General features: G+C 41.9%; 1 protein-coding gene across 1 annotated transcript in view; it reads left to right on the forward strand.

The window, feature by feature from the left end:
* Positions 1-21,502, forward strand: part of LOC141084518 (cyclic nucleotide-binding domain-containing protein 2-like) — a 346,033-nt gene that overhangs the window by 177,956 nt on the left and 146,575 nt on the right. The window contains exons 9-12 of the mRNA XM_073569275.1: positions 2,110-2,255; positions 4,257-4,317; positions 12,610-12,670; positions 16,817-16,866. Coding sequence (XP_073425376.1) covers positions 2,110-2,255; positions 4,257-4,317; positions 12,610-12,670; positions 16,817-16,866 — 318 coding nt within the window. The remainder of the gene's footprint in view (positions 1-2,109; positions 2,256-4,256; positions 4,318-12,609; positions 12,671-16,816; positions 16,867-21,502) is intronic.

Here is a 21,502-nt window from a genome sequence, read left to right on the forward strand (position 1 = left end):
ACCTTGACCTGCTCAGCTGCTGTCTGCAGGCTCCTGGACATCTCCAGCCTGCATGTGGTCTCCTGAACAAATCCCACTTTCTTGCAATTTCCTGAATCCCGCCTACCTACTTGCAATCTCATGGATGTTTCTCACTTTACTGTGGTTTCCTACATCCCAACTGCTTGCCTGTAATTTCCTGCATCCCGCTTGCCTGCGGTCTCCTGGTCATCTCTCGCTTGCCTGCGTTTCCTGAATCCTGCCTACCGTCTCCTGCCTCCTACCTGATGCACTAATTCCCATGACCCATGTGCCCAACCGGACCTTAGGCTTGGAGGATCCACCTCACCTGGTGAGTCTAACACTGCCTCACCTGATGAGGCTAACACATGGTGAATGGAGGAAAAAAGAATTGGGGAATATCTGGGTCTCCAGATGAAAACAATGTCAAGTGATCGCCGTTCCTCCTCTGCAGCCCTGTGTCCCCCACCAGTCTCTTGGCAGAAACCAATCAGCCATCTCTAATTAGTAGAAACCTTCACAATTCTGTCCATAAATCTAAAAGCAAATGTGAAGGTTGTTGCGGTCACTTAACATTGCCCTTTCCAGGAGACTGGTGAGGAACACAGGGCTGAGAGCAGAGGAGTGGAACCAGTCCAGGAAATGTCTAGATTTTCTTTTTAATTTATGTAGTAATCTGAAGCCATTAATAAATAGTTGTCCATTAGTTGACAACTCGTTCAACCAACGACTAAAGGGACGGAACAATCTTCTCTTTCCATGATCCCCGTTGCAGTTGCATGGTTTTCTTGAATGGTACATTGGTATCGAGCTTGAAGAACCACAATGGGAAAAAAAGTAATAGAAAACTTATAAACTTATAGCAGTGACAAATGAGGATCTCTATGTACAAACAGTAAAGTAAAAAAATGAAAAGAACAAAAATGTGAAAAATTTTGAAAAACACAACTATTAAAATGAAATTACCTTTCAGTCAGAACTTTTGAGTCATCAGTATTCAGGAAGAAGCGGTTAATTACTGTCTCGGTTACTTGTCAGCAGCGAAAGCAACATCGTGTGCATTCGGTTTCCTACGTAGTATTTCTAATTTTCACAATGCGCAAAAAATAAATCACGTAGTGTGTAATGAAAACCTCCTTAGTTTACATTGAGCAATATACGAGCGCAGTAATTCACGGCATAATTTTAATATGATGTTCTGATTATTCATTATGGTACCAATTTCAGTCCTGCCAAGTGATTAATGATAAAATATATTCAGAAAGAAAGAGTAATTTCTGCAAATGTTGTAGAATACGAAAGATTGATTATCACCGTAATGTTTTACAATTGACTTAGCTCATCATTATATTTTCTACTGGGAAAAAAAAAAGGAAATTGATATTCTGCAAACCTTCAGTTCCAGGAATCCATGTCCTTCATAGATCCTGAGCATACACATTCAATCTGCAGCTGCCGCAGCTTCGCGATAGCGAGTCGAACCCTTAGCCCATTACCGTCATGGTTAATTTTTTGTTTTTTGCACTTTCCTTTTATTTGTAACCATTTCCAAGAGTCAACACTTTTTTTTGTTTATTTTACTGTCGGAATAAGGTACGTTCACACGTTTAGTAGAAAAATCTGTAGAGTTAACTTGTTTTTGACCCTTTTTTTTCCCCCCAATTGCGGTAATCAGGGTGAAAAGCCGCTGCAAAAAACTCTAAAAGAATTGACATAATGCAAATATGAAAGATTAAAATCTGCAAAGAACAAATAAGCCGCAGGTGCATGAGATTTTCAGAAATTCCATTCCATTTGCTGTAAAATGTGGAAAAACAGCGGCAAAAATGCAATGTGTGGCGTGCTTAGGCCTAGGACATGGACAATGAGCATATTGGCGTCCCTGGTGGGAGGAGGGACAGGCACCATGCAGGGACACCAGCATTACCCCCACTATGGCTCTGTCACCTAAGAGGCCACATTAACCCTGAGCAGGCCCTGATGGATATCTAACTCCATTAGAAACTGAAGTATATACAATAATTTAGTCAATGATGAAATATTTCAAAACTTTTCTAGGTTACGTAGATTCTCGAGGCTTGTGAAATATCCTTTTTCCTCTTTTATTAGGATTTCCTGAACATTTTCCTGACCAGTGAATCCCAAGAAGGACCTGATTACATACCTTTGTTGGAAAGCATTGATGTTCTCAATGGATGGCCTGTTCATAAGCTTCCTTACAATAACCCCAGGATCTGTGTCCACATGTTCTACAGGTCTGTAGCTAAAAGGAACGTAAAACCATTAATGTAGATTACAGAAACCTCAACACAGGACCATACTGAGAAAACCCACATGCTGTATAATCCTGATGTTAGGATGATCGTTCTTACTGGACTGGTAAAATATTCCTTTTAATGCTAGGAGGTAAAACTTCTTAAAAGATTTATACATCCATTATGATTTAGATTTTAAAAATAAGTACACCACTCTCATCAGGTATAACAGGTGTTAGCAACCTTATGCATATCCCCCGCACAACAATGCAGCTGGGGGGTGGGCAGACACACTCAGGAGCAGCTTACATTCTTTTGCTCTTTTACAAGACCTTTGTTGAGGTGGATCAACACAATTAATTTGTTTTGTTTTTTGTCTGTCATTTTTAACCCACTTCTTTCACATCTTTTTTTAAAAGAAAAACATAACTACATTCTTTTAGAAAAACTTGAAAAATTGAAACAGATTGTATGTTTTGCAAACTATAGGTACATTTGGCAAAATGACCAACACAACATCACGGATCAGCAGCAAAAGGTCACATTTCTCCCAAAACACTTCATGTGTGCTTCAAAACAAAATGTGTGGTTTATACAAATTGTCAGTTCCCTCAAAATGCAAAGTCTCTTGACCTGTGTTTCACACAGTGTTTTGAGGATGAATTCAGCTCTACTCCCCCTGCAGATTCCTCAGACAATGGCCACATTTACAAATGAAAGGATGCTAATTGGAGCCATCAGAGTCGTCAGTTCGGACTAAGGGTCATTTGACCCTCTTTCGGGACTTTAGGGGGGAGCTCGAAATTTCTGGGACTTCTAGTGTTAATGATATATGCAGTTTGACAGATCCTCTTTAAGTAGCCATATTATGGCAATGTGCAAAAGGCCTAAAGGCACGTTTGCCAACTCTTAGACAAAGAGTGTGGCAAATTTGTGAAATGCCAAATTGTTTTTAAAAAACATAACCCCTTTGCACGGCTTACGCCCCTAACCCCTTGTTGTTTCCTTCCCCCTGAATGTACACTTGTATACTGGCAGTCCATCTGATGATAGAGCAGACCAGTGCCACACACAAGAATCCTTCCGGGACTACTCTTTTCCAAATATATAGCACTCAAATCTGAAAACATGACCAAAAAATGAAAACTTAAAGGGATTGTCTGCTAATACTAGAGTGCCCCATATAAATAAAAAAGAGAGAATATTCATCTCCTAGGCCGGCACTGTTCTTGTGATGCCAACACAGTGTCTCCCAGCCGGTACGTGACATTATGTCCCATGAATGCTGCAGACAATCAGCTTGTGCTTATTGACTGTAAAGCTCACACTTCCATCTGATGGAAGTGGAAAGGCTGCAGTCCATCAGTGGTCTCCGATTGGCTGCAGTGCTCACATGACATAATGTTCAGAGTGCAGAAATTGCTGGTGAAACGTTGGTTTAGGATAGGAGCATGTGCTTTATTTCTTTTGTATGGGTCAAGAGGAATATGGCTGTATTGGACAACCTCTGTAAATGGTTTTCCAGAGTTGAGATGTTGATGGCCTATCCATTGGAAACAAATCATCAATACCTGATCAATTGGGTCTGACACCCAGCTCTCCCAGCATTCAGCTGTTACTCGTTCTGGCAATGGCCAGATGCAAACAGTGAATGAAGCCGGAAAAGAACAGTGGATCATGAATTCTGAACCGTCATGGTACTTGTTTTGTGAAGACAATCTCAAGGGCGCAGGTACATGTCTGGCGGAGGCACTTGTCTTGTGGCAGAAAGCCATGCCACCTCCTTTGCTAAGCCTGCTCACTTTATAAGTAACTGCCATCGCATGCCAAAAAGGGCAAAAAATCTAAAGAATTTGCCCTAATACCCTTTTTGATTACACAAATCTGGCGTTGGTGGGCGAGGCAGATGCACACGACCTTGTTAGTTTGTAAGTTGAGATCTTTCTAGATTGACCAACTGACATCAATTTCTCAAATTTTTTTTTCTACTTTTTGTTATAGACCAGGCACAGTCATTACAAGAGACTCCAAGACGTCTTCCAAAATCTATGTGATCAAAAGTGTAAGTCAATCAAGTATGCCATTGCATTATTTATGAAGCATCAATCCCTTAATAGTCTACTGATGAGCAAACTTGCCCAGATAAGGTGTTATCCGAGCATTCTCATGTTCTAACCGAGTGTCTTCGGCGTGCTCGAATACTATGTTTGAGTTCTCGCGGCTGCATGTCTCACGGCTATTCGACAGTCACGACACATGCAGGGGATTTCTGTTTGTTAGGCAATTCCTGCACTTCGAATAGCCGTGAGATATGCAGTTGCGGAGACACAAACCTAGTATTCGTCACACCAAAGACACTTGGCTAGAAACCAAGCATGCTCTAATAACACCTAATCCCAGCAAGTTCACTCATCACTACATAAATCCCTTTCATCACCTTTGTATTGGGCTCAGAAAACGCAAAGTATTACAATGTGTTAGAGGAGTTTTCCAATTTCGGAAAACCTCCTGTTCCTTGACTATAGTTTGTTTAAAAAATAAAAAATCGTGTTTTATTTGCCCTCCCTCTTCTTCACTGCTGATCGCTATGTCTGTTTTTGTCCACAATACTGATGTTACGTTGACCATGCTGAAGCCAATAAGTGAGCTCAATGCTATCGGTACACCGGCATGGCCATGAGCTGAGTTCACTGTTATGTCCCCTCAATTTGTGTTTTTGGGACTGCACTAGCTTGTGTTGGTCAGTGTTTACGTAGAGCGAATACGGTCCAGCATGTGTGCGCATGCGCACCAATACCGGCTATGGCTGGAAGCAGTTTCCTACCCGGTTCTTTGTAGACACTGGGACAATACGCTTCTAGGTCTACGAGCATAGATTGACCACAGAGGAAAACGTTCCCAGCCACTGTTCGGGTGCAGATGGCACAGCCATATCTGTAGGCAGGCACACACACGTGGGGCAGCATTTACTCCAGGAGTGAGCGCTGGCCATGACAAGCTAGGACAGCCCCCAAGACACAAATTGGGATGGAGTAACGGTGCACCCAGCTGATGGTCACATGACATGACAAAAATCCTTTTAAGTAAAAAAAAATCTCCAAAGTTGGACAACTCCTGAAATTCATCTCTTTCATCTGTATAAATATATTATTTTTCACAACGTGAGCACAATAGTTAGAAACATGAGTAACCGATGAGTGAGGAATATGCGAGCCCCGAGTGTCCATGCTTTTCTGTCCTCGCTCTTAAATCAGTATCATTGTAAATGGAGCGCGGCCAAGTGTACGGTACAAAAGTTTTGTTCTGGCCCTGAAAGCTTCTGTGCCCAAGAGACAATTGTTCACTGCCCGGCCCTGCCAAGTTGCAGAAGATTTGTAACTACCTCCTCAATTAGTGCTTATGGTTACAACGGCCTTTAAAGACAAAATATGTGGTGTCTCTGAAAGAACCCAGTAACCGCTCCAAACATGGAGACTCCTATTGCGTTCTGCTAAGGCAAAGGTTATGTTGGCTTTCATTCAGACTGCAGGAATCTAGCAAATGATCTTTTTATTAGATTGCCAAGACTGTAATATTAATGACCTATTCATAAGAAAAGGTCATAAATATCGGACTAGTAGGAGTCTGTCTGATACCCATGTAAAATAGCTGAATGCTGGCACATATTTGCCACGGTGTGCGGTGGGCAACAAGACAACGCCAACTGTACGGTGCTGCGCCTGGACAAGTAATGAAGCAGATGCAGCATTCAATAGGGAGATGTGGCATCTCGTGTTAGTATGGGGTCATGAGATGAAATGTAGAGACATTATGGCCATCTGTATAAAGACTATAAGGCCATGCACATACGTTGAGTATTTGATGCAAAATTTTTCTGCAGCAAAAAACAGTGGTGGCAGAAAAAACGCAGCGCAAAATATGCGCTTTTTATGCTTTTTTTACTTCTTTTTTTCCCTTTCATTTAAAAAAGCAAAGAAATGCTGCAAAAATGGGGAACGAATGGATGCTTTGATAGTTTAAAACTGCAAGACAAAAATAAGCAGTGTATACATGAGATTTCGGAAATCTTATGCACACTGTTGTTAATGTGTGTATTTTCTTTGGGAAAAACGCGCAGAAGAAAAATGTGGCAAAAATGCAATGTGTGAATAAGCCCATTGGAGTGAGGACAAAAACAGTGCGACGCAATGGCGAAAAAAAAATATTATTATTATAGGTTTAGTTTTAACAACCTTTTTAAAAGTGTAAGGGGGTAAGATATGTTGTCTCTCATGTCTCCCTTCCCTCTGATTGTCTTCCAGTTCTTAATGTTTACAGATGTGTTTTTATGATTATTGCCTGCGGTACTGCTGCATTTATAATTATGTATTACCGCTCATTACTCATGGTATTGCCACTTGAAAGTGTTACCATTATATAGAAAACTGTATATATTGCCTCATGTTCCTGTATGATAATATTGCATGTAGATTATGTGTCATTTATGTATGTACAGTCAGGGAAAGTTAGTGCATCCGTGTTGGGACAATAGAGGAGGGCACTTTTAGTACAAAGTTCCCCCATAGACTGGGTAGTTGTAATTATGTTGTGTCATGGTTTGAACAGGGTTCTTGCCCTGCACTCACAGGGTTAAGTGTTCGTGGCCTCTTTCTGGATCTGGGAGGGGTATTTATACTCACTCTTTACCAGTGTTCTCTGTCAGCTATACTGTTGTTCTGGTGTGTCTGACCCCTGGTGTGTGTGTATTCTGCGTTGCTTGTTTGCTTCCCGTGTATGACCCGGTCTGTTCCCTCACTCTGTACTCCATCTCTCGCTTTGGTACTACTGTCTTCTCCGGTTCTGACCTCCTGGCTTGGCTATCATTACTCTGTTAAAGTTTGTCCCTGTTGTACCATCTATTGCCCGTTCTGGTGTTCTGATCTATTGCTACATCCTGACTATCCATTCTGTCTAACCCTTTGGTACTGTTTTGCTATCTTGTGCTTTGACCCTGGCTTCATCTGGTTTCTGTCTCTGTCTATGCCCCTTGGTAACTTGTCCCGTAGTTACCTTTCTAGGAGTTTCCCTGCAGCTCCTAGATCTGTGGAGCTTAGGCCACGCCCCCAGCAGTCTTTTGCTTCAGGTCCTGATACTCTGAAGCACGCATCGTCACCGCTGCTGCCCTGCTCCACAAGTATCTTTGAGCACTGGTTTTGTACTCAGGACACCCGCACTGGCTCAGGGAGCAAGTGCAGTGCGGGGCTCCTGACATGTTGTGGGCCACTAAATGGAGTATACTAATGGGATCTGATAGGAGGTTCATAGGGGGTTAATTATAGGAGGGTCTGCTGAGAGTTAAGGTTAGTGTTGAAAAGTGGTTTAGTCATATGGGGCCAGGGCACCCAAGGGTCCACATGGACTATAGGCCCGGACAGCTTGGCAGTCACGTAACATTAAGTCATTATTGCCCACGTTACCCACGGCCACTGCAGGTCTTAGCAGTGGGTCAGAACAGGAAAAGGAAGATGTGGCGTTTTATCACCTGGGCCAATGCTTTTAGGGCAGAAGTTGGCTGGACTAAGGAGTTGAAAGGAGTTGGAACTTCGACGAGATCGGTAGAGATGGGCCGGATGCTTCACCGGGGGTCACCAAGCGTAGTGATTGATGAATTCATGTCTTTGGTGAAACAGGCTGAAGGAAATGTCATTATAGTGAGGTCGGACCTGGAAGGAATTGGGAAGCAGTCTAGTATGGTCTGGTCCGGCGTATACTGCACAGAAGTGACAACAAGCAAGGGAAAGATCAGGAAGCAAGCAAATAATATAATGTACCAACTGTGGATGTAATACAGGTCATGACTACGGTCCTGGCCCTTCCTTACACAATTATGGCAAAACCAAACTTGTATGTGTGCCCAAGCCCTAATATTGCTGGAAAGTATGTGATCTCGTATGAACTTTTTGAATTTCTACATCATTATGCTGCTATTACTTCTATAACACCATCCTATGACAGCTTTAACTCTCTGTGATCGCAATATATAACTTAAAATGAAGACAGCTTACTCCCTGGACTTTCCGACATATTGATCTGATGTGATCAAAAATGCGATAAACAGACAATATACAAATCACTTTATATACAGTATTAATTTCATTCTCTGACCCCTGAAAAATCACTACAAAATCCGCCACTCAGTGAAACTTTCTATCTATTGCCTGTTGTCAAGTGTCATCCATCTCTTGAAGCAGAAAAGTTGAGCCACCTTGCAGGGCGTGTGGGCTTGTTTTTGTCTTTCTATATGTAGTGGACACGGGTCTCCATCTCTGTACCGGAGCTCAAGGCAAGATTTTGTCTCTCTACAGGAAGTGGTAGCAGGACTTCTTCTCTCTGTTCCTGCTGTCTTATCTGTGAATCTGCACACAGGCATAGCAAAAAGGCGAGCTTTCAGCTCATGGCAGTGAAATCATTGGACAACAGGAGAAGCAATGCATTCTGGGTATTGAGGAAAAGGAAGTTCCAGTACCCATAGTGCTGGAAGAATGTTGATAAAGTGGGGGAGGAAAACACACTCTAAGAATATGAATTGCAAGTTGAGTGTCAGGATAGCTCTTGGACGTACTAGAATGATATTTGCAGCAAAATCAGTTTTCTGTTGTGGGAAATGAGGGCAGCAAAACCATGCTTTTCAGCAAGTGCGGGAAAAGAACAGATACAGTATGCTTTACAGGATGCCTGCAAAAAACTTTAGTCCCACCAAACCATTTCTATGACAGTGTAGCCCTTTATAAATAAAGCAGTTAATCCATGTATGACCCCAAATAACAGCTCCAGCAGGGAGAAATTGAGTTTTACATCTGGAAGTGCATTGGGGCGTGACGATGCACTTACAGCTTCTCAGTTTCACACTGTAATTCCTTCCTACCAGCACCCACCCAAGTGATTGACAGGTTGGTGGCTGAATACCTGAGCTAATGAACTGTCAATCAGCCAGGGGCCAGTGATGCTTAGTAGGCAGTAGAACGTGAGGCTGAGAAGCTGTAAGTGCATCGTAGTAGTGCAATATGATTTTTCACTGCTGAAGCAGCACTTTGGGGTCATAAAGACATAGGACTACAAAGTCATATGAACGGTTTGGAGAGATGGGGATGGGGGATTCAAGCTTCTGACAGGTTCCTTTCAAGCTTTTATTTTTGCAGCGATTTGACGTTTTTTTTTATCCCTGTTGAATAATGGTTACGCAGGTGAACAGTTTCTAGGAAGCGGAGCCTTTGTATCACAGATATATTTCTACATTTGCTGCATTATTAACATATCTGGATTGTTGGGGATAGTAACAATAGCACCATTGTTCGGGAACTCTTACGTAGATGGCGGAGCTTGTTGGCTGCTCTGTAAGAGCTTAATTGTTATTTCATTGTTACATCCCTTTACAATGTGTTCTAAAGAAGAGGTGCTGCTGCTTCAGTTCCGCCGTTTTATCCCATTGTCGGGCACGTTCCTTTATTTTTGTGACTTCGCGTACTGCCATAAAGCTTTCTGAAACATAAAGCTTTCTTGTTTCAATTACTTTTGGTAAATGATTGTTTTAATGTAGGTGACTGGGGAAAAGGGAAAAAAGTTTTTTTTTTCCTATTTTTTTTTAGAAATAGTGCCACCTTTGTCGTTAGGGTGTGTCTGGTATTGCAACTCTGCCCCATTCACATTTGTCAATCACAGCTGTCTGTGGCACCATCATGTCGTCATTCCCCAAACTGTTGCCATAAAGTTCTTTTCACTGATTTGAGGCTTTCAAAGCTCGAAGCTGTTAAAGGGAATCTTCCACCAGGTTTTTGCTACCTAAATCCGAGAAGAGCATGATGTAGAGTCAAAGACCCTGCTTTCACCGATGTGTTTCTTACTGGGCTGCTAGGTGTAGTTTTTATAAAATCATTGGTCTATCAGCAGTAAACTGTCACTACAAGACTACTTGGCCTGCAGACCGGAAGTCCAACCACGCCCCCAACACCGATTGGCAGAGTTCTGCCTATGCACAGTGTAAACAGAAAGCAGCCAATAAGTGGTGTTGGCGGGGTTATACAGAACTCAGCAACTCCTTCGCCAAATTTCACAACACGCACAGATCTGTCCATCAGACTGGCAGTGAGTGATACTTGGTTCATCACTCCATGTTTCCACTGCTTCAGACTCCATTGACGTTGTTCTTTACACCACTCAGCAGATGCCTGGCATTTTTCATGGTGTTCTTAGTCTTTTGCTAAGCTGCTCAACCAGTTTGCGTTTAGTTGGACCATCATTTATTTTTCAACAGGACAATGACCCCAAACACACCTCCAGGCTGTGTAAGGGCTATTTGACCAAGAAGGAGAGTGATGGGGTGCTACGCCAGATGACCTGGACTCCACAGTCACCAGACCTGAACCCAATCGAGATGGTTTGGGGTGAGCTGGACCACAGAGTGAAGGCAAAAGGGCCAACAAGTGCTAAGCATCTCTGGGAACTCCTTCAAGACTGTTGGAAGTCCATTTCCGGTGACTACCTCTTGAAGCTCATCAAGAGAATGCCAAGAGTGTGCAAAGCAGTAATCAGAGCAAAAGGTGGCTACTTTGAAGAACCTAGAGTATAAGACATATTTTCAGTTGTCTCACACTTTTTTGTTAATTATATAATGCCACATGTGTTAATTCATAGTTTTGATGCCTTCAGAGTGAATCTACAATTTTCATAGTCATGAAAATAAAGAAAACTCTTTGAATGAGAAGGTGTGTCCAAACTTTTGGTCTGTACTGTATATATACTGTATATATACACAGGGTGGGCCATTTATATGGATACACCTAGGTGGGTCATTTATAAAGTTGTAATCCAAAATAGCTGACTTCAAAATGGCCACCATGGTCACCATCCATCTTGAAAAGCTTTCCCCCTCCCATATACTAGTGTGCCACCAACAGGAAGTTGATATCACCAGCCATTCCCATTTAATTTAGGCGTATCCATATAAATGGCCCACCCTATACATATATATATATATATATATATATATATATATATATAAAATGGGAAAGTCTCAAGAAATCAACCAACATATCAGGAAGAGAATTGTGGACTTGCACAAGTCTCGCTCATCCTTGGGAATAATTTCAAGATACCTGAAGGTGCCTCATTCATCTGTAAAAACAATTATACGCAAGTACAAACAAGATGGGAATGTTTAGCCATCATACCGCTCAGGAAGGAGATGGGTTCTGTGTCCCAGAGATGAATGTGCTTTTGTCTGACATGTGTATATCAACCCAAGGACAAAAGCAAAAGACCTTGTGAAGATGATGGAAGCTGGAAAGATTGTGTCAATATTCACAGTGAAACGAGTACTGTATCAGCATGGGCTGAAAGGCCGCCAGGAAGAAGCCATTACTCCAAAAGAAACATAGAAAAAGCCAGATTAATATTTGCAAATGCACACAGCAACAGAGACCTTAATTTTTGGAAACATGTCCTGTGGTCTGATGAAACTACAATTGAACTTTTTAGGCGTAATGACAATCGTTATGTTTGGAGGAAAAAGGTAGAAGCTTGAAAGCCTAAGATCACCATCCTAACTGTGAAACATGGTGGAGGCAGCATCATGTTGTGGGGTTGTTTTGCTGCAGGAAGGACTGGTGCACTTCACAAAACAGATGGCATCATGAGAAAAGAAGATTATGTGGCAATACTGAAGCAACATCTCAAGACATCAGCCAGGAAGTTAAAGCTTGGGCAGAAATGGGTCTTCCAAATGGACAATGACCTGAAGGATACTGCCAAAATGGTGACAAAGTGGCTTAAAGATAACAAAGTAAATGTTTTGGAGCGGCCATCACAAAGCCCTGATCTCAATCCTATTGGAAATTTATGGGCTAATCTGAAAAGGCCGATGCGAGCAAGGCGACCTACAATCCAGGATCAGTTACACCAGTTTTGTCAGGAGGAACGGGCACAAAATTCTGACTATTCAACTATTGTGAGAAGCTTGTGGAAGGAGATCCCAAACGTGTGACCCAAGTCATTCAGTTTAAGGGCAATGGTGCCAAATACTAATGAAATGTAAGTAAATTTTGACTTTGCAGAAAATAATAAAAATTCTTTAAAACATTCTCTCTCTCATTATTCTGGCAAATATTAATAATTATGGTAATCCTAATTCACCTAAAACGGGAAAGGTTTATTCTGATTTCATGTCAGATATTGAGAAAAACCTGCAGATGTGTCTTTTTATATAGTGCATGGAAACTTCTGGTTTCAACTGAATACATTTAAATATTCTATGATGATACTTCCCCTTTAAAAACCAAAGTAATTTTTTGAAATTCTAATACCAATTTTTATCTTCCAGGGATCAGTCCGTGTATTAAAAGCCATGACCGCTCCAAAGTCACAGCCACCGCAGAATGCCTGTAAGTACCGGATAAACAATTACAGCGGGATCTTAAGAGGACAAATTATTTAACCACGGACAAAATTGCATTTTAATTCTATGACATTATGGCGATGTATCATACTGAGAGATTTAAATTGCAATTTTATGACATTTGAAATGATTTTTTTTTTCTTCCTTTATTAAGCAGGATGCATTTTCCATTCAATAGTGCGATGTGTTTTTCCTCCATCCTAACTGACTTAAATAGACACATTAAGAAAATCAATGAATATTACAGGATAAGCTCAATACAGAAAAATGCACTGTAGGTTATTATCTGGCAGAGGTGGATAATTCATTTTATAACAGCTTGTTTTTCAGGCTTTATGCATTAGAGATTTGAAGTGCAAAAACCAAGTTGATTTTGTACTCAGTAGGATGATACCCACTGAAATAAACTCTTAATTTTGCATTCTATCAATGCTCCTAATTCCCTACAAAGACAACCATCAGTGCTAATATCCTAGCTGCCTGCAGTCACCACTAGAGGGAGCTTAAGAGCTTAGTGAATACAGTTTATACATTGAGCTCAATAAGAAAACTGTATGCATTTGGTCTTTCGGCTCCCTCTAGTGGCTGTCAGAAGTACCTTATGCAACACTATTGTTATGTAGAGGATTTAGAACGCTATCAGAAAAGTTGTGCTTCGATCTCTGCAGAGATGTGCAGTGTTATGGAATTGGCAGTCATTTGTAAAGTAACCAAAGTATGGAGTGTGGCAAGTGGTTATTCGCATACCTCCCTATAGAAATGGCGGCACGGCATGGTCAGGGGACAATACTAGGGTTTAAAATCAGGAAACAGAGGGTACCCAGTAAGTGTGTGGCTGGTCCTTAAAAAAACAAGGAAAGGCCAGCCACAGACTAACGATTTGACAATGTTGGAGTGATTAGAAATATACCAAACAGTCGATGATCACCGACTAAATGACCCAACTATTTACTAAAATCACTAGTGTACAACTGCCCATTGTTTTCTTTAGTAAAAGAACCAAAGAGGTGATCGGTCTGACTGGGACAGACGTGAACAAAAGGGCAATGCCACAAGAGAAATAAGAGATGGTGCAAGTGACAGTAGTCTTCACCTAGGGTGGCTGTGTAGGGAAGTATATTCTTCCAGATAGCAATTATCTTTAGTGGAGAGATCACGGTACCTGAGTTGTGCTGTCATGAGTATGTCACGTGAAAGGCAGAATTTCCTTTTAGCCTGTGTGTTTGTGTTTCATAGTAAATGGATTTCATTTCCTTTGGTGCTGAAGGAGTTAACAAGCCTTTTTATGCTTTTTAGAAGCTTGCAGCTCTATCTCACAGCTGTTCCTGACCAGGTCATTTCCTCTCGCTCAAAATCTGTCCAGACCTTCTCTTCCTTGCCAGTGAAAGTTTTACTTCCTAGCTCCTTGGAGTCGCTGTGCTGAGTTGTAGATTGTTGTTGCTGCTGGAGATTGCTATGTGCTGTTTTTGGGTGTATGCTTTCCTCAATGTCCTATTCCCATTTGGTTTGTACATTCTTACCTTTCCTTTTATTCCTCTCTACCTTTGGTTATTGTTTTGTATGTAAGTTGATTTTTGTTATCCCTGTTTGTCTTAGGTGTTTATACACTAACATATCTGTCCTAGGCCTCCTGGGGGAATGGGAAGGGACCGCTTAGAGAATGCAAACCAATGGTGTGTACGTAAAGATGCTTTAATGATGAGTAAATCCTTACCTTGCTTGTAGAATTCCATTTTGTTGTTTTAGAGCAGATTTCCCCAACTCCAGTCCTCAAGGCCCACCAACAGGTCATGTTTTCAGGATTTCCTTAGTATTGCTCAGGTGATAATTCCATCGCCTGTGCAATACAAAGGAAATCCTGAAAACATGACCTGTTGGTGGGCCTTGAGGACTGGAGTTGGGGAACACTGTTTTAGAGAATTCCATAGCTGAAATGCCTTCAACAGCAGCTTAGCTTTACATTCTGTTAAGTGGTCGCGGACAAAAACCATCATTACTGTCAACTTTTCTGTAAAGTAACATGTCAGCAGTCTTTTGCTATAGAATCTGAAAGCAGCATGATATAGGAGGGAGCAGAGAGCCTGATTGTAGTGATGTGTCACTTACTGGGCTGTGTTTTGCTCTTTTAATCAGCCAGGATTAGTGTATCAGGTCATCGCTTTCCACAGATTAATACCACCTTGGACCTACTAATCGCACCCCCCTTGGACATGTCTGACATCTTCCATGTAGTCTACATCGTGGCAGGAGCACCAGAAATATTGTGCCTACATAAGACGTGCCAGTGGTCCTAGTGGTGGGGTGTGTTTGATGTCCTTTACACCATCCACTTCATGGTAAAACCACTGGAACGTTGCGAGTGTGTAGGATTTACGGTTGTTCTGCCATGAAATAAATGGAATGAAAGCTGTCAATCATACCCATGGGAGCGTGATAAGATCTGAGACAAGACTAGTCTGATGGAAACTACGCCCTGCTAGACTAGTCCTGGCTCATTTAGGCTATGTGCCCACGTAAGCAGAATTTTCTTGAGCAAAACTGGACTCCTTCGCAGGAAATCCTCATTTTTTTTTTCCGCGTTTTTATCACATTTTTATTGCATTTTTTTTCCGGAGCACCCTAATACAATGAACATAGCTGCAAATCCGCAGATTTTCTGCAAAATTAATGAACATGCTGCGTTTTTTTCCGTGATGCGTTTTTTTTGGGGGAAAAAACGCAGCATGGGCACAAAAATTGCGGAATGCATTCTAATAATGGGATGCATAATGTATGCGTTTTATAAGCGTTTTTGCAGGGGGAAAAAACGCTAAAAAAACGCAAAAAAAAACGCAAAAAAATCCTGAATGTGGGCACACAGCCTAAAAGTCTTAAAGGCATATATTGAATATCACAAAAATGATGGTTTCTAATGATTAGGGGCCTGACAGGTTTAGGGTGATGTTTCCCCAGTGTGCCATACTGAGAGAGCCCCACGGCATAATTCAAATATTTCTACAAATCTATTCATATAATTGCCTTGTAATGTTTTCATTTACTTTTCTGTCCAGATGTCACCGTATGCCAGATTTCCAAGCGGAGGAAGTTCACCGACTGCCATATTGGGACACCCAAGTGATGGGTGTCTCAATATGGAAACTGCTGCTGGTGCCAACCTATTGTGCGGTACCACCAGCGGAACACCGTCGCACCACACACTCACGCACACACTCTATACGCTGTACGCAACACACACACACTCACGCACACACTCACACAGCCTCTTGCGCAGTACCACCTGCGTAACACCGTCGCACTGCGCCTGCCCGAATTCCGCACAGGCGCAGTGAATCATTTGGCTGATCCCGGCGGCAGATGCGTGACGTGTCTATAGACAAAGGAAGCCGGTCACATTGAAGGGTTTTTCCCAGGAACAAAAGTTCATTTTAAAAATTGTCTGTGTCTGACCGTGTACGGAGCATACCACATCTCCTGGGCAGGGGAGGAAGCAAAAGACAATACTGACATTACAGCAGGGGATCACAGAGGATACATTTTGTGAGGTAAAATATTTCACTGACTGTTTTTAAACAATATTTTACCTCGCAAAATGTATCCTCTGCGATCTCCTGCTGTAATGTCAGTATTGTCTTTTGCTTCCTCCCCTGCCCAGGAGCTGTGGTATGTTCTGTACTCGGTCAGACACAGGGGTGAGAGAGACAGAGCACAGGGGGGAGACAGCTCAAACGGGACAGCACATGAGGGGAGAACACAGCACAGGAAGGAGAGAGACAGCAGACAAGCGGGATAGCACATGGGGTAGACAGGTCAAAGAAGAGAGCACAGATGGGAGAAGTCAGCACATGGGGAAAGAGAGAGTGGATAGGTGGGTGAGCACATGGGGGGAGAGATTCTCATCGCTGCAAAGCCTGCCCCCATCGTGACATTACCGCCCTCCTGATGCGATAGCATCCGGCCTCCATCTAGTATATAATAAGCATTAAAGACGGTCTGATATTACTTGTGAACATGTCCTGCCTGTATGTATGAAGTCTCTTTATGTGATCTCCCATAATGTGATGGCGCTCAACTCTAGGACATGCTACCTGAAGCGATATGGCTGCCGCTAGTAACTATATTTTATAAATTACAGATCATCTGCAGAGGAAAGATGAGGGATTAAGAAGAAAATCATCAGCAAAGGTAGCTAAAAGCTTTATACGAGGCCGTGTTTAGCTAATCAAGGGACGTCCCTTCATATGATCCTCCCACGAGGACAAAGCATTGAACAATTAGAGGGTCTTGCTCTGGAGGACCGCTGGTTTCTGTGAATTAATAGCCGGGTGAGGGCTTGTTTTCTTGCAGGACGAGTTGAACTTTTGACTGACACCATTAATGTTATCATGTAATGCACTGAAAAGCGGGAAAAAAATTACATTGAAATTGCTTAAAAAAAAAAGTTCAAATGTTTCATTTTTTATTTTTTAATTGCTATGTTCATTATACAGTAAACGTGACCCGCCAATATGATTCTCCAGGTCAATACAATTATGCTGATACCAAACATGTGTAGTTTTTTTTTTTTTAATTTAAGTGCTAAAAAAAATTTGGACGTTTGTAAAAAAAAAAAATAATGGTTGTGTCGCCATTTTCCGAGACCATTAACGTTTCCATTTTTCATGATCTGGGGATGGATAATGGCTATTTTTTTGCATCCTGAGTTGACTTTTTACTGATACCATATTGGGGTAGATACGATGCGTTGATTGCCTCCTATCGCATTTTATTGCAATGTTGCAGGGACCAGAAAAGCGTAATTCTGCCGTTTAGATTTTTTCTAGTTACGCCGTTTACTGGTTCAATTATTATTTATATTTTAATAGACCAGACTTTTATGAATGAAGCAATACCAAATATGTGTTTTTTTATTGTTTTATTTTTCGTGGGGAGGAATAGGAGAGTGATTTGGACTTTTGTTTTTTTAAAGATTTTTTTTTTATATTTTAGAAACTTTTTTTTTTTTCACTTTTTCCTTTATTTAATAGTCTTCTTAGGGGAACTGAAGCTGCAATCATCTGATCGCTTGTGCTATACATAGCAGTGAATCAGCACTGCTCCACCTGCGGCTGTTAGAGGAAGATGATGGCTAATTAAATCAGTCATCAGCCGGGAAAAATGTGGGCTCTGCTTGCGAGCCCACATCAAAGTCACTGACACGACATACGGTGTAAATGTGCATCGTATGTCATAAAGGGGTTAATAATGCATAAAAACTCCTCATTGACAGCCATGTTTTTACGGTTAGGGGTTTTTATGCTTTAGCATGTTGATATATAGGACTTCAAAATTATGGGGACGTGCAAATTATGTTAAAGGCAGAGGGACACCAAGAAAAAAAACCTCAATTTTTTATTTTTAATCAGTTCTGACATTGTGTACACATTATTGACCCTGCTGACGTATTTCATAGTCCTATTGTTGGGTTGTCAAGAAAAATGCTACATGCAGTCAGGAGACCAGGAATCCCTCATGTCTCAGTATGTTTTAAAAAGGGAGATATCATAGCCAATAATTTGTTGACTATGGTGTCTCTGAGCTAGTGGGTGGAGACTAAAAAATAAATTAAAGAAAGAAGCCAAGAAACATCAGCTCTTCCTCTAGTTGTCTGTTCATTGACTGATGTGCTATACTGCTCTTCTCCTATAGTGGCCGCTGTAGGAGAAAAGTATGGCTAGCTGCAGCAACCTAAGCAATCATCTGATCATCATAGTCATCATCCAATTAAAAAGAAAAGTTTTCTCGTGTTACTTTAATGAATCTTCTTTCCAAAAATCTGAAACAAACAGGAACGCCTACTCATTGTCAGGACAGGTAATAGTAATGAAAGCGATGATGTATCCGAGCTGATGAAACGCAATGAACTTTCCTCGCGCGTGGTAAAAACGGAATCTTTGACCAGACCGTAGTAAAACAAACAAAAGGGAAACTTTCAGCCATTTGTTTTATGGCTTAACAATTACATTTCAGGCAATGTTCATTGATCGGCTGCTTTATGTTTAATTCAATAAACACGATAGCGCTGTTTTGCTGACACACGTTCAATAGCAGAATATAAAGATCCTGTTTCCTCGGCTGCGTGGGTCTAATATATGCAAACATTAGTATTGTATTACTGCAGCTTTATGCTCCTTTCTCTCTTTATATTTCTCATTACTAATAGACCTGCAATTATTTAATGCATTTTTAGGACTTGAAGAACTTGGGTGATATCGTCTAAACAATCTGCTAACTTAAAGCCAAGTTGTCATTTTACTGACTTTACAAAATGAGCTGTCATTATGACTTCTCCATTTTTCAGTGGTTGTCTCCTCTGCAGGCTCGATCTCTAATTTTAGTTGTCTCTGAGCTGGTGGGTGGAGAAAAGCTGCTATGATGTCTCCCATACACTGCACACACAGACACCAGGGATTTCTGATCTCCTGTCTCTATGGAGCACACGTTTAGAAGCAGCAACAGCCGCATGCAGAACATTATACATTACTACTGAGCAGTGTAGACATGAATCCAGCACAGGTAAAGATAAAATATTTACTGGAATTCAAGAATATGCAAATTGTCTCTTCAGAGGAAGAGGACTAGTACTCTAGTGCCATCTAATGGAAGTAGCAATCATAAAAGTCAATGTCGACCCTTTAACGAGCCTTGTTACATGACTTAGGATAAAAGCCAAAACCAGAATCTCAATTTGCAGACACTCTGTTTGGGGGTACTGCCCCTCATCAGTGCAAAGTGTGAGATCTGGTTTGGCTGTGTGAGAGGCATCTGACCGATATCCAAGAAGTATTCTTTCTCCTTGCAGAGAATGACATGCTAAGCATGCCGAGATGAGGAGACTTAAAGCCGCAATTCTCCTCTGGGAAACATGCAAATTGTCTCGTCAGAGAGGAAGAGGACTAGAACTCTAGTGACACCTATTGGAAGTAGCAATCCTAAAAGTCAATGTCGACCCTCTAAGGAGCCTTGTTACATGACTTAGGATGCAGAGTTACTGGAGACTGCTGGCAGATTGCAGAGTTACTGAAAACTGCAGGCAGACTTTCAACTCAAGGATTGGAAGCTGCAGGCAAACAAAGGGTATCATGGATACCGCAGAAATGTAGCAGAGTTAGTGAAAGCCACTGGAAGACAGGTAGCAGAGTTACTGGAAGCTGCAGGCTGATTGCACAGTTTCTGAAGACCTCAGGCAGACTGGAGAATCAAGACTGGAAGCTGCAGACCACAGGAAGGTAGCAAAGTTACCGGAGGCTGCAGATAAACAAGAAGCAGGTAAAACAACAGAGTAACAAAGTCTTATACATGTCGCAGGAGGCTAGAAGACATCATGGAAACCGCTGGACATGCCATAGAGGTCCTAGAAGACCGGGAACAGGTAGCAGAGAGAACTCCAGAGTAAACAGAAAGTCTGAAAACCATGGAAGCTGCAGGCAGAAAGAAGACGTCCAAGAGAATCTACCCAGTTTGCAGTGGAATTGAAAGCCGCTGACAGGTAACTCAGGGTCTGGAAACCACAGGCAGCCAGGAGACATACTGAAGACTGTGTACAGAAACTATGCACAAACAAACTAAAAGTGTTATTAGAAAATCTTAATAGCAAGATTTAGGTGTGTGTTTTGGCAAGCCTAATATAGACACATGGGAGCATGCCATGCTACTTGCAAAGCCCGACATGGAGCACAAGAAAGTTTAGCCAACCGGGGTGTAAGTAGCAGAACCCAAACCCTGAAACAGCTGTGCAACAAATACCTTTCCATAGCCAGTCTGTTCTTCAGTTACTGAGAAATTAGTGTGTGAATTCATATGCATATGAGGCTAAAGAGCTATGGCAGATTTAAATCCTACGTCACTCTAACTCTGTTACCTGCCCAGTGCCGCTTCCTACTGACTGAGGGCCACATGCCTGAAGTCACGCAGCATAGAGACTGTCAGTCAAGCAGGAGCAGGGGGCGCTGGGCTGGAAATAAAGTTAGGGTACCGTTACACTTAGCGATGCACCAGCGATCCCGACAACGATATGGATCACTGGTGCATCGCTAAGTGGTCGCTAGTGAGCTGCCACACCGGCAGATCATCTCACCAGCGACATAGCAGGGGTCGGGGTTCGCTACTTACCTGTCAGACGCGGCGATCCTGACGTCCTCCCGCCCGCGTCCACGCGTCGCTCGTCGGCGCCACAGGAAGCCCAGCAGGATGCACTCGACGAGAAATGGTCCAGGACCTTCTCGCACGATCAGCGATAACCAGCGGGGGAGCCTGTCGGAGGTAAGTATCACATCGGTGACGTTACAGCGATATTGCTAGCGATATCGCTATGTGTAACGGGCGCTTTAAAGTGACAGAGGGTTCGGATCTACCATAGATCTTCAGCCTCATTTGCATATCAATTCAAATGCTGATTTCTCAGTAACAGATGAATGGACTGGGCATGTAAAGGTATTGCTGGATCGCCTTTTAAAGAACTACGTGCACATGCAAGTAGATTAGTAGTAAAATTCTGCTGCTGGATTGCATGTATATGTGTATATATATATATATATATATATATATACCGTATATGTACTGTATGATTAACACAAATGACCCAAAATGAAAGTGAAAAAAACTCAAATTGCATAGATACACACCAAAGGGGTTGTCAGTAAATGTACCACAACCACGAGTATAGATCACAAAAATATTTTATTTATATAAAATACCAATAAAATCCTGTATCAGAACTGCAAAGTGCCACTTTCACAGGTAGTGTTCATCTCCATACCAAAACCACTATAACAAATGCTCA

The sequence above is a fragment of the Dendrobates tinctorius genome, unplaced genomic scaffold (assembly GCF_039654945.1).
Source record: "Dendrobates tinctorius isolate UK_male_01 unplaced genomic scaffold, ASM3965494v1 ptg000023l, whole genome shotgun sequence".
Lineage (NCBI taxonomy): Eukaryota > Metazoa > Chordata > Amphibia > Anura > Dendrobatidae > Dendrobates > Dendrobates tinctorius.